The 14,420-nt window shown below is 43.0% G+C and overlaps 1 protein-coding gene across 1 annotated transcript in view; it reads left to right on the top strand.

Annotated features, from left to right (window-relative positions):
• LOC100024138 (alpha-tectorin) overlaps positions 1–14,420 on the top strand; it is a 43,610-nt gene that overhangs the window by 16,910 nt on the left and 12,280 nt on the right. Inside the window, exons 6-10 of the mRNA XM_056826116.1 lie at positions 1,716–2,286; positions 5,479–6,071; positions 8,066–8,667; positions 9,990–10,203; positions 12,859–13,042. Of these exons, the coding sequence (XP_056682094.1) occupies positions 1,716–2,286; positions 5,479–6,071; positions 8,066–8,667; positions 9,990–10,203; positions 12,859–13,042 (2,164 nt within the window). The remainder of the gene's footprint in view (positions 1–1,715; positions 2,287–5,478; positions 6,072–8,065; positions 8,668–9,989; positions 10,204–12,858; positions 13,043–14,420) is intronic.

Raw genomic sequence — 14,420 nt, 5'->3', positions numbered from 1 at the left:
AATTTTTTTTGATAAATCCACTCATTCATGTTTTGTACACAACCCCTGCCCTACCCACTGTTCCTAAAGAAGAGGATAGAGAACTTTACAGTCTGTCTTAATTGGTAGACTTGGCATTTGGGGGAAGAGCTGGTGTTTGTTTTTGTTAAACCTTAGAAGGTTGCTGTTCGCCATATTATATGTTTACTTCCTAAGGCATATGCTTGTGCCTGAGATAAGCTGCTTCCCCCTACACATTCCTACTCCCTTCTTCACCTCTTTGCCTGTAGTGATGAGGGCAAATGAATCAACTCGTTGCCTTTTTTCTAGTTCTAACTTTCTGTCATATGGACCTTCTTCCTGCTATCTCTTCCCTGCACAGCTCTGGGAGGGCACGCATCTGCAGCTGGGGCTGCACAGAGGTCATTATTAGGAAAATACCTGGATTCAGGCAATTGGCAGGGTGGTGTTAAGTGGAGAAAGGAATGATCAGACATGTGCCTTAAGAGAATCGCTTTGATTTCTGAGGGAAAGATGGCTTAGACGGAAGAGAGACTCAAGACTGTGGCAATAGCCTAGGCAAAAGGTGTTGAGGGCCTGAACCCAGAAAAGCAGATGTATGAGTGGAGAAAAGAGGATGTCTGTAAGAGATATTTTAAAGGCAGAAAAATGTGCTCTTAGTAACTTCTCTATCCATCCTGAAAACATGCCTCCTACCATGTTAGAAGCATAATACTGCCCCTGACTTCAATAAAATTGCTGCCTATTTGGGAAGATTAGATTGAGAACTGAAAAAATTAGACCAATATAAAACAATATGTAAAAGTGTTATATCATGTGGTGTAGACTGGAAGTGATGTAGGTTAGAAGTGCTGAGAGAGACAAAGAGAGAGAAAGATGGTGGGGAAAGGGGGAGAGACAGACAGACATACAGACAGAGACAGGGAGACAGAGGAAGAAAGAGACAGAGACAGAGAGACAGAAGGAAAGGGAGAGGAAGAAGTGGGGATGGAGGGAGGGAGGAAGAGAAGCAGATGGGGATACAGATAAAAAGGAAGAAATAGGAAAGGATCAGGGAGAAAGAAGGAGGGCAAGAGGGGAAATCAGTAAGGACTGACATAGGAAGGATGATTTACTCAAGAAGGGTGGAATTCAAACAATTCACTTCATTTTCCTCATCTACTAAAATGAGAAAGTTAGTTTAGATGGCATCTAAAGTCCATTCTAGCTATAAGAATCTGTTCTAAGCTGGCTTATAAGAGCAAGGTACAATTTCAATAGGTGAAGGGGTGAAAAAAAATTCTAGATGAATAGAAAAAAGATGGGGGAAGATTTGGGGAATATAACCACAAGGTTTGATCCAGGACCAGCACCCTCAGGCCTACCATAATCTAACCATGCAATGCCATAGCCATGCCAGAACAAAAGAAAAGCACTAGAGTTTGAACTTCTGAATATTTTTGGTGGTTATCAGTTGCAAATTGGGTTTCTTTTGGCTCTGTAGTAGATAGTACATTTGACTTGGCATCAGGAAAACCTGAATTCACATGTTAACTCAGATATTTAGTAGGTGGATAATGGTGGCAAGTCACTTAATATCTTTGTGACTCAGTTTCCTCATCTATAAAGTGAAAGAATTAGACCGGATGGCTCCCTCTGGTTCCTATGCCCTTTGCTTGCATCTACTTCCACTGGCTACTTTTGACCTGCCTCTAACTGTTGCTGTCCTTTGGCAGGTTAATGACCTGGTGGCTTCTTTGCCTGTCAGCATAGACTTGGGGGCTGTGAAAATCTACCAGAGTGGCATGTCAACTGCCGTTGAAACGGACTTTGGGCTCTTAGTGACATTTGATGGCCAGCACTATGCCTCCATTTCCGTCCCAGGCTCCTACATAAACTCTACCTGTGGGCTTTGTGGAAACTACAACAAAAATCCACTTGATGACTTCCTCCGCCCAGATGGGAAGCCAGCCACATCAGTCCTGGATCTGGGGGAAAGCTGGCGTGTATATCACCCCGATTGGAAATGTACCTCTGGCTGTGTAGACAACTGTACCCAGTGTGATGCAGTCACAGAGGCTCTCTACTTTGGTACCGACTACTGCGGTTTCCTCAATAAGTCAGACGGTCCTCTCTGGGAGTGTGGGGCTATCGTGGACCCCACAATCTTCATCCACAGCTGCGTATATGACCTGTGCAGTGTCCAGGATAATGGCACACTCCTCTGCCAAGCCATCCAGGCCTATGCCCTTGTGTGCCAAGCCCTTGGCATTCCAATCGGAGACTGGCGAATCCAGACCGGTTGTGGTAAGCTGGCATCCCTACCCAAGTGAAAGAATCCCCTTGTATGGGCGGGGAGTACAGGGATAGAGTTTCAGGGGCCTTCAAGAACATTTTTGTTGAGGACAAATTGCCCAGGAGTGAGGCTGGGATTGAAGCATTCCACATGATAAAGGCCAGACTGTAAGCAGATCCTTCTATCTTTCCCCTCCTCCCTGGCTTCATAACCTGAGAACAAGGGAATGCTTGATAAAATTAAGGAGCTTGAAACATAGAGTAAAGAGAAGGAGTTGCACAGGCTACAGAAAACACTGAGTCAGGGAACCATGGCCATCATGGAGCTTGAGTGACAAGGGAGAGTTTTTGGAAAGGAGACAGCTGACCCCCCTGACTGCTTGGTGTGTGTCTGAGAGTAAGCAAAATTGTCCTGGTCTGAATGAGCTTTTGGTAATGGGAGCTAATTCCCTAGTGAATATCTGAAGTATTTATTCCTTCACCATTTTCCATCCCCTCCCATCCAATTGGGGGTCTTGAATTTTTTCTTTTTTTTCTCTTTCCTTTCCTTTCCTTTCCTTTCCTTTTTTCTTGTCTTGTCCTTTTTTTTTTAACATTGATGGTTATAGGCACTGGAAAGGAGAGTTTTTACTTCTTATCTCCATGTTGAAGAGCATTACATCTTGCCCATTGCTAGAGAGGGCAGAAGATTAGATGAGCCAATTGCAGGGAGGGAAGGGTAAATAAGGACTACATCAGTACTTTGGTGTCCTAATCAATATTTTGGGATATGACCCTACCAGCCACTTACTGAAATAAAACTTAGTCAACAAAAGCCTCAAAAAGTGTGAGGAGACCCAGATTCTTTCTAATTATTCTTTAAGAAGAAAGAGAGAGAGACAGAGACAAAGAGAAAGAGGTAGAACATGTTTAAGGGTTTACTATGTGCCCAAGTCCTATGCTAAGCCCTGGGGATACAAATTCAAGGAACCTAAAATGTTGGACCCTCAAGGAGCTTAACATTCCATTGAGGAAAGACAAGACATAGAAAGGAAGAGGGACGATATTCTCTGAGAAGTGGTTTATGACTGATAGCACTGTAATGACATAAAGACCAGTTAAAAAAAAAGACAAAAGGCCACCTAAGCCCATGGTTGCAAGCATGGGGACCAAGGTTCTGATTTAGTGTTTTGACTTTTCTACATCTCCAATCACAAGAAGTGTCAGTTGTCTTTCTGCTCTTCCCAGGATTTGCCTAGTCTTTCCTAGAGCTATACACAATGTTGACAAAAGATTTCATAGAAAATTTTCCCTTCCCCAGGCTTTGGATTCTCCATTGAGCAATAGATACTAGTAACCAGGAGTGTTATCATGTTAAAAGCCATTTTGAGCTCTCTTGGCAGAAGTATCCACTTGAATATCAAGCTTTGAGATTTTTCTTCCTTGTATTTATTGGGTTTAGAAAGCAGAGTTTCTAAAGTGTCTTATCCATTGAGGCTCCTATTTGTGTTAGCTCCTAGATTGTTAGTCAAGCCAACAAGGGACAATTTGTTTTTCCAGCTCTATCACTGAATAGTTTCAATTCTATCTGGACTTTCTTAAAGAAAGAAGTTGATCGGAACTGAGCTGGGATCTTAGTTTCTTCTTTAGTCTCACCCCCAAATGAGTGAAGTTGTAATCAGGCTTCTAATTAAGATTTCCATCCAGTACTTCTGTGATTTGGCAAATCAACAAACTTTTAGGAAGCACATATTATGGGTAAGGAAGTGTGCTGGTCTCTTTGGATTCAAAGACAAAAACACACACAATTTCTGACCTCAGGGAGCTCACATGCTCCTGGGAGAGACTGCACAGATACCTACAAAAAAAGCAAATGCAAAGAATGTACAAAATCATGCAAAGTAATTTCAAGGGGGAGAGGGTTTTAATGATGAGGACAGTTTTTTAAAAAGCCTTTGGGTGACAGGCAGTATCTGAGCAGTGCTTTGAAGGAAACTAGAGGTTTAGCAAGGCAGGGTTCAGAAGAGAAGGGAGTTGTTCCTGGACACGGGGGATCACTTGTCCATGGATGCAAAAGGTAGAATGTCATACACAGGCAACAGTTCATAGACCAGCTTGACTGGAAGAGAGAACGTTTGAAGGTGAATTAGATCCTGTCACTCTGCTTCTCACCCTCTACATTTCCAGGTCCTCAATTAGCCCCTTTTCTGTGTAGTAAGCTTTAGACTTTATCTCTAAGATAATCTAGGCCTTCAAGGAATTCAGCTTATGAGATCCAACCAAGCATACAGTTGGAGATATCCTAAAAATTAAAATCACAGTTTCCTCAGTGTGTAAAGGCCTTCCAGATGCCACCTCACTTTCAGGCAGAATGGGCATTCAAATCATCCCAGGAAAAAGGAATCTTTCCTCCTTTTAACATCTCCGCTGAAGTGGATCCATGTCTCCTTTGACCACTCATTCCAGTGTATTGAGAATGCCACTGTTGGGAATTTCTTTCTTACATCAAATCTGAAGTTCTGCTGCTGTAGTCTAAATTGTCTTCCATACTGGATAATGGATCCAGTGCAACTCAAAAAGCATTTATTAAAGGCTTTTGTCCAGGCATTGTTCTAGGCACTGAGGATAGAAAGAACGTTCCTGTCCTTAAGAAGATTACAGTCTTCTGGGTGAATTCATTTCCTTCCAGACATTGGTTAAAACCTTGATCTTTGCAAATAATGAGGTTGTCTGATTCACAGTTAATTTTAGATCTGGGTTCACCGTAACAGTTGTGCGCCAAGTAGTGGATTGCTCCATGCAGTTAGTTCTGGTAAGGTTTGGGTGAAGGAGCCTGTTTTCTGAGGATGAACGGATCCAACTGAGTTTATTCAGCATTTGGCCTGTAAACAGTTGAACCTATGAGTATATTTTGGGGCTATTTTCCCTAGACAAATAGCATGTTCCCCCTCTTAACTGTAAGGATAATTTAGGGTTGTGACCCTAGATTTAATTTTTGGTCGCCAGGGGATATCCCAAATAAAATACGCAAGTCAGGTTGGAAATCTATGGTGGTTTAATCAATGTAGAGGGAAGGACTCTAAAGTTCACATCACCTCACTGGACCTAAATACCACATAATAGACCTAACTTTTCCCCGGGTCTCCTTCTCTCCTCAAAGCCTGGCTTTGGCACTAGCTCCTATTCAGTTTGTTAACCCGGTATCTTCCTTCTCTCCCTTATCAGTGTCCACTGTACAGTGCCCTAGCTTCAGTCATTACTCCGTATGTACTAGCAGCTGCCCAGATACGTGCTCTGACCTGACTGCCTCCCTTTCCTGTCTCACACCTTGCACGGAGGGCTGTGAGTGTAACGAAGGCTTCGTCCTGAGCACCAGCCAGTGCGTCCCCCTGCACAAGTGTGGCTGTGACTTTGATGGCCACTACTATACCATGGGGGAGTTCTTCTGGGCCACAGCCAACTGCACAGTGCAGTGCCTGTGCGAGGAGGGCGGGGACGTCTACTGCTTTAATAAGACCTGCCGTGAGGGGGAAGTCTGCTCCGTGGAAGATGGCTACCAGGGCTGCTTCCCCAAGAGAGAGACCGTGTGCCTTGTGAGCCAGAACCAGGTGCTACATACCTTTGATGGAGTCGCCTATGCCTTTCCAATGGAGTTCTCCTATACCCTCCTGAAGACGTGCCCGGAGAGACCCGATTACCTGGAAATCGACATCAATAAGAAGAAGCCAGATGCAGGTCCATCGTGGTTGAGAGTCATTCGGATCCAGGTAGCCGACCAGGAGATCAAGATTGGAGGAATTGGTGCATCTGAAATCAGGGTAAGAGTCTTGCTTCCGAGATGGGGCTTGAGTGGGCTTGCTGTGGTACCACCCAAATAGAAGAGCTTGCCAGGCTCTCAAGGTCATTGGACTGGAATGTGGGGCACAGAGTGGGACAGCAAAAAGGGTGATGGGCTTAGAGGGAGGGAATCTGGGTTTGAATTGCAGCTCTTCTAGTGGTATGACCTTTGATAAGTCATAGAACTTCCCTGATTTTCAGTTTCCTTGACTAAAAAACAAAAGGAGCTAATGATACTTGCCCTACCATCTTCAAGGGAATCATTCAAATGAGACATGTTGCTAGTGCTATGTAAACCCAAAGCACTCTACAAATGAAAGACCTTGTTTATTCTTATTATGCTAGTGACTTCCTGCCTCTGGACTATGGTGACTAACTATTCAGGTGAGAGGGTAATGGGAAAAAGATGTCTTTCCCCAACTCCCAGGTGCTAACAGAAAGCTGTAAAGACTAAGCTTTCTGAGATGAGGCAAGGTGGGGGCTGAGCCAACAGAAGACACAGATAGCTGCCTATGCCAAAAGATGTGAAAACAACTGAAAGGTTCTGTCTGCCTAAAAGCATCTTCTCCATCAACCTGTCCTGGTGCTAACAGATTCTCCTCTCTCCTCCTACTTGGTCTGGATTCTCAGCATTAAAGGCATGTTTTGGGTGAGCTAAAAGGGCCAGGTGAATAACTCTAGAAGAAATCCAGTAAGTGTATGACCTTGGACAAGTCACATAGCCTCCCTGAGCCTTTTCCACAAAATGAGAGAGTTGGACTCAGTGGTCTCCAATGTCCCTTCTGATACTAATATTCATAGAATTGAGATAGCAAAATGCACACTTATCTGAAAAGAGAAGGAAGACCAGAATCTGGTACCCTCTGTTAACATATCCACCTAAAATAACCTCCTGGATTAGAGATGATTATCAAATTGTAAAGAAAAGAGGACCTTGAGGACCTAAGAAAGGTAGAACAAAGCGGAAGCCAAGAAAATGGTGAAGGACAATAAGGTTCTACCCAAGGAGGAGAGTAGAAAACACCCTTATAAAGGACACAGGCACCTGAGAAGCACTGAGCCAAAGGCACACGTCTGTCTTGCAGCTTTTCTTAGGCAGGCTTCGAATCTAGGGAGATGGTTCAATGTCCTTGCAATATTCTCCCCATTCCAGGTGAAGTCAGGAGAAGTAGACAAGGAAAGAAAAAAGAGACCAGGCACAGAAATGTAGGCTTATACCTGTCAGTAGCTCAGTGGATTGAGAGTTAGACCCAGAGACCAGAGGTTCTAGGTTCAAATCCAGCCTCAGATACTTCCTAGATGTGTGAGTCACTTAACTCCCATGGTCTAGCCTGGCCTTGGTGAAGGTTTTCAAGTTTGAGTGCCCAGAGGGCAAATTCAAGCTGTCTGTGACCCTCCCCTCATTCCCCCCTCCCCCCTCCACACTTTACCAGAAGAAGCTGAGGGAGGAAGTGCTTGCTTTGTTGCCTGGACAGAGGGCCAGGGCATGCAAAAAAATGTCCTCAGGTGCTGGGAAGAAGGGGAACAGAGCAGTTCCCGCAAGCCAGCCCAGCACAAATGCCAGTACTTCATCAATGCTAGTCTAGCCCTTACCACTCTTCTGCCTTGGAACCAACAATAGTATCGGTTCTAAGATGAAAGGTAGAGGCTGAAAAGGAGAAAAACAGAAAAATTGTGTGAAAAATCCTCTACTTGGAGTTAGAAGACTGGGATTTCTGTATTAGCTGTATTACTTAATAGACAGGAGCCTCCACCTCCTCATCTGTGAAATTAGGTTGATATTTGCCCTCTACACCTCCCAAATTGTGAGGAGAATGCTTTGTAAAGGGCCACATAAATGTGAGCTCTTGCTGAGATTCTCAAATGGAGCATGTCTGAGGAGAAGGAAGCCATGGCTTCATTACTTAGGCAGCTGGTACATTGACCAGTAAATGTCATCACGTTGATGGTGATATTTTGATATTTTTTCTTTTAGTTGAATGGTCAGGAAGTGGAATTACCTTTTTTCCATTCTTCGGGGAAGCTAGAAATTTTTCGGAACAAGAACAGCACCACTGTCGAGTCCAAGGGCGTCGTCACTGTCCAGTACTCAGACGTGGGCATGCTGCACATTCGACTGTCCACCGTCTACTTCAACTGCACTGGGGGACTGTGTGGTTTCTACAATGCAAATGCCACGGATGAGCTCTGCTTCCCCAATGGCAAGTGCACGGACAATGTTGCAGTGTTCCTGGAAAGCTGGACAACCTTCGAAGAGATCTGCAATGGAGAATGTGGGGACTTGCTGAAAGCCTGTAACAATGACTCAGAACTGCTCAAATTCTACCGCAGCCGTTCCCGGTGTGGCATCATCAATGACCCTTCCAACAGCTCTTTCCTGGAATGCCATGGGGTTGTTAATGTCACCGCCTATTACCGAACCTGCCTCTTTCGCCTGTGCCAGAGTGGGGGCAATGAATCCGAGCTCTGTGACTCTGTGGCCCGCTACTCGAGTGCTTGTAAGAATGCTGACGTAGAGGTGGGCCCCTGGAGGACCTACGACTTCTGCCGTAAGTCTTGGGGGGTGGGTGGGAGAAGGTAAGAGGGGGAAAGTGAGTCTGATGGGAACCTTCCTGCTCAGTATTTCCCTATAGATCAGTCGATCCCCAAGGATCACCCAACTGTTATGTAGAAGGACAATATTAATTCACATTTAGATAGTATTTTTCCATTGACAAAAGCCTTTTGCTCACATCCTTGTGAGTTGTAGGTAGGGTGAGCATGATTATCCATATTTTAAAGATGAGAAAACCAAGTTCAGGACAAAATTCAGAACATTATTGGTCTCTTAGGTGGTAGGGATCAGAACCAAGATAGAGAGAGACAGATAGATAGATGGATAGACAGTTCATATAGACTTAGATAGACAGACAGACAGCAGATAGATAATATAGACATAGACACATAGATAGATGGATAGATAGATAATAGACAGACAGATAGATCTAAATATTCTAACTATCTATCTGTCTATCTGTCCATCTATCCATCTATCATCTATCTGTCTGTCCATCCATCCATCTATCTATCCATCCATCCATCTATCCATCCATCTATCCATCTATCTATCTATCTATCTATCTATCTATCTATCTATCTATCTATCTATCTGTCTGTCTGTCTGTCTGTCGTCTTATCTATCTATTGATACACACACACACACACACATATATATATAGTTGTTGTTCAGTTGTTTCAGTCAGGCCTGGTTCTTTGGGACTACATTTGGGGTTTTCCTAGCAAAGATACTGAAATGGTTTGCCATTTTATTCTCTAGCTTATTTGACAGAATTGAGAAAAACAGATTTAAAAGTCTGAGGCCAAATTTGAACTCAGGAAGATGAGTCTTCCTGACTCCAAGCTCACTTTGCTGCCTAGGTTTTACACACACACACACACACACACACACAGAGTTATGTCTATTTCCATGTGTGGACATTTAAACAAATGTATGTATGCACATTATAACATATATACTCATAGGTGTATTGCATGTATGCACACATAAAAGATGTACACATATACACATTGTGTATAGGTATGCATGTGTCTCTTTAGGTATGTGTCCACATAGTGCACATACATGTTTGTATTCACATGCATCTGTATGCAAATGTATACATGTGGTTGTGTTACACATATGTATGTGTGTCTATAGAAACCTGCCACACTTTATATAATGCATGTACTTATACATCGTATGCGTTAATGCCTACATGCATGTGTGCACATATACACATACCACAAACACACACTTGTACATATTACACCCCCACACAGGTAGACTATTCACATATACATACACATATAAATACACACTCTAGAGCTCCAGCCAGCGCCTGTCCCCAGCTCTCCTCCAGACTTGCCTGGGTCACCTCGGCTGTTGTGGGGCGAGGGGGAAGCGAGGTGCTCTGGGAACTTGGATTCCCCCCTGAGGAAATGAGTAAGAATCTTTGTGGAGGCTGGGAAGGGGCCGTCACTCAGGAGCCCCATTTGTTTCAGCAGGAGGCGAGGGCCGGCCCCAGGGGCGAGCAGGCCAGCCGTCCTTGGAGGGCTCCATCTTTGGCGGGCTCGGTCCCCTGACTCCTCTCCCCAGGGCCCGGCTGTACCCCCAGCAATCAGAGTCAATGTTTAGAAGACAACACCTCGGGTTATCTGCGAGGCTGCAGGGAGGAGAAGGCCCAAAGGGAATCAGACAGGGGCTGAAGTGCTTATGTGCCTGAGCAGGGCAGAGAGGACAAGGGGAGAGCACAGCTCAGGACAGTCACCATTTATAGCTATTTTTCTTCTCCAAAAAGCATTTCCAAGGAGAAGCTAGGCGGCTCAGTGGATAGAGAGCTGGGTCTGGACTTGAGAGGACCTATGTTCAAAGCTGATCTCAGATATTTCCTAGCTGTTTGACCCTGGGCAAGTCACTTAATCCCAAATTCCTAGCCTTCTGCCTTGGAACTGGTACCTAGTATTGATTCTTTGTTTGTTTGTTTTAAATGCTTACCTTCTATCTTAAAATCAATACTGTGTATTTATCCACTGAGTCACCTACCTCCTCCCACCATTTATTCTAAGACAGAAGGAAAGGGTTGTTTTTTTTTTTAAGGAGAAAAAAAAGGAAAAAGTATCTCTAAATGTTTGAGAGAGAAGCTTTGTCTCTAAATCTCTAACATTTTCACCCAATGTAAATAATGACTAAGCCATTCCCTTGTTTCTTGTTCTCACTCTGACTGTGGCCCCCACTGAAGCCAGGGAAGAAACATGGAAGTTTGGCTGAGGAAAGTTAGAGACCTGTCATAGAAGAGAGGAATTAGAAGGGAGATTGTCCTAAAGTCCTAGGGGTCTGGAAGGGGGCAAGTCATTCACCTGTTTCCGTGCAAAACCACATTCAACTCAAATTTCCAAGGACTACCCCGTTTGGAAGACAGCAGGATATAGATCCGAAAGGACCCTGGCCTTCGAGTCAAGAGGCCTGGATTCACGTCCCATTTCTGGTGTCTGCCAGCAGTATTGCTGACCTTAGACAAGACACTTAACCTCTGCGAACTTCGTTAAACTCATTTTTAAAAGGGCTAAGGATATTTTTACTACCTACTTCATAGTATTATTATGAGAAAAAGTCCTTTTAAGCCTTAAATCACTGTAGGATTATGAGCTGTTATCAGTATGTTATGATTATTGTCATTCATTGAATTCATCCAGCAAATGCTTATTTTGTACTTACTCCGTGCAAGGCACTAAGAATACAGAAACCTTTATGATTAAGATACAGACCGCACTCTTGAAGAATTTATAATCGAAGAGTGTCCTGCTTAATAGACAGATTATTATGATACAAAAGAGAATGGTTCAGCTACAATGGAGAGGTGAAGGCAAATGGCAGTGAGATATTTGGGAAGGGAGAAAGGTTGGAGGTGAGGAAAATGTCAAGAAAAGTTTTGCAAAAGAAGTTGGGTCTTAGAGGGAGTCAGGATGACTATTGAGTCAATAGCATGTGCCAAGATGGAAAGTCAGGACAGACCAAAATAAGAGGCAGACAATAGAATTTTTTTTTTTGGTTAGGTTGAGACATACATTATGTGAGTTAAAGTGATATGAACTGAGGCTAGAAAGGTAAATTAAAACCAGAATGCAGAAGGCCTTGAATTCTACAATCAAGAGTGACACATTGTTGGGCATGAGGGAGCCACTTTGAGTAGAAGAGCCACATGATTAGAGCAGAAAATGACTCAAGCAGGATATAAAAAGATGGATTAGGGAAGACATAGACTAGAGATAATAAGACAGATTAGGAATCTGTCGTATCAATTTCATTGAGAAGAGGCAAAGGCCTAAACAAGGAAAGGGAAAAGAATGCTGTGGAAGTTGAGAAGAATTAGAGGGCAGCTATGTGGTGCCATCTTGCACAGAACGCTGGGTCTGGAGTCAGGAAAATCTGAGTTCAAATCTGGCCTCAGACATTTCCTAGCTGGGTAATCCTGGGCAACTCACTTAACCCTGTTTGCCTCAGTTTCCTCATCTGTAAAATTAGCAAAGAAGGAAATGGCCAAATATTCTAATATCTTTGCCAGGAAAACCCTAAATGGGGTCACAAATAGTCAGACCCAACTAATACACAAAACAACAACAGATCCAGAAGAAAAATTGCTATTACAAAGTTGTTGATTGAATGTAGGGGTTGAGAGAAAAGGAAAAGTGAAAAAGATTCTATGATTATGAACTGAGATATTTTCTTAGCAGTTTTCACAAAACCCACCCTTGCCCATGGTTGCCAATGGCTCATGCTACTGTCCCAAGTTTTCCTCTTCCTCTGGCATTCTCTTTTATACCACAGCCCCTGGATTTAGTGCTTGTATATTCTGTCCACCCCTGGACTTCCAGTGTGACTCCATTGTCTGAATCTGGTTGCCTAATCTCCTAATCCACACTGAGCTAGTTTATTGTGATTTTAGCTTGCTAGATGGCTCGCTCCTCGTGAATTCGCCCTGTTTGTTACCTTGTCTGGTGCCAAGCAGAATTTTCCATATTTTTGCACGTTCTAGAAATGCTGAACAATACTGACGATTCTCTCTTTCCCTGTGTGCGTTAGATCCCCAAAATAGATTTTCCCCATCTTGCACCTCTAGGCCTGCAGATTTGGAGGGAGGCTATGGATAGAAATAATCCCATTGAACATGGTTTCCTGGGAAGGAAACTTCAATCCACGGTTATCTTGTGCGGTGTCTGATCTAGACTTAGGTGGCCCGAGAGAGCCAAGGGGTTAATCCCAAACCAGTCCAGGAGAGCGAGGAGGTCCGGAATGGGCAGCAGCTGCGTATCAGCAACCTAATCTTATTTGATGATAGAGAGACACAACCATTGCCTTTGTGCTTGGATATTTTTAACCAGAGCCGTTGCTGGCAGAGACAGGCTGCCCAATTAAGTAATTTCAAAGAGGCATTTCGGGAGCCAGGGGAAGTTTTATTGCCCCACGTCTGTGTGTTCCAGACTTGCAGACGGATTCAGACAACACAATAAGTCATAAATGGAGTCATTTAAATAAGTCATGTTATTTGCTATCACCATAAACCTGCGGTTGATGTTATAACATTCATAATTCAGACAAATGTGAAAATCCCTCTGTACAGATGTACTTAATCAGCACTGAACTAGCCTTCAACTTGCAAGCCACATGCAATTGGAATCAATGGAGGGAAAGCAATGAAGAGGAGATAGTCCTCCGGCCTGTAGGAAGGCAGTTGCTTCCAGCTCACGGCATGGAGCTATTGCATTGGTACTTGTGGACAAAACTATTATCGCAGTAAAATTTATCTCTGTGGTGTCCTTCGTGTCCTTGGGTTGTAAAACACTCTTAAAGAGAGGCAATAAGTGTAAGACCTATGGAAGGCTTCTTAAAGACTGGATCTGACCACCTCTGGAGCAGGCAGGGCCAAGTGGAGCATCTGAGAGAGCCCAGCTGTGGCTTATCACTCCAGAACTGCTCTTAGGGCAGCTAGCACTAAACACGCCCAGGCCAGCAACTAAAAATCCTGCCCCAAATCCACCGGAGAGGGAAAGGAAATCAATTATTCTGGGGATTTAAAGTTATTATTGGCAGAATTGTGGACAGAGTGACAGACTTGGAATTAGGAAGAATTGAGTTTGAAGTGTACTTGACATACTTCCTAGAAGTATGACCCTAGGCAAGCCATATAACCACTCCCTTCCTCAGTTTCCCCAACTGTAAAAAAATAATAGTTCTGTTCCCCCAGGATTGTTGAAAGAATCAAATGAGATAATGGTCTTACATTTTACAAACTTTTAAGAGTTACGTAAGTGTTGTTATTGTTGTTATTATTATTATGTTGATTTTTTGCACACTTTAAATTTTGGTGCCCTAGTGAAAAAGTCAGATTATTCCATCAAAGATATAGCTCTTATTTACAGGAAGATAGAGAGGCAATAGATAGATGGATAGATAAATGATGATAGATACATATATACATACAAAATAATGTATATATTATATAGATGCTTGATAGATGGACAGATAAATGATGATACTTACCTACATATAAAAATAATAAATATTATATAAATGCTTGATAGATGGATAGATAAATAATGATAGATACGTATGTACCTAGAAAAATAATGTATATTATATTGAATACATTTAATAATTATTAACATTTAATATAAAATTAAATAAAATTTAAATTAAAAATAAATCTAAAGCATTCAATAAATAATTAAATAGAATAAATAAATAGAATAAATATTTACATATATGCATGCCCTCAGATTTAACTGGGCTGAGT

This window comes from Monodelphis domestica, chromosome 4 (assembly GCF_027887165.1).
Source record: "Monodelphis domestica isolate mMonDom1 chromosome 4, mMonDom1.pri, whole genome shotgun sequence".
Taxonomy (NCBI): domain Eukaryota; kingdom Metazoa; phylum Chordata; class Mammalia; order Didelphimorphia; family Didelphidae; genus Monodelphis; species Monodelphis domestica.
Note: the sequence above shows the minus strand (reverse complement) of the source record. Positions and strands in the feature narration are given on the sequence as shown.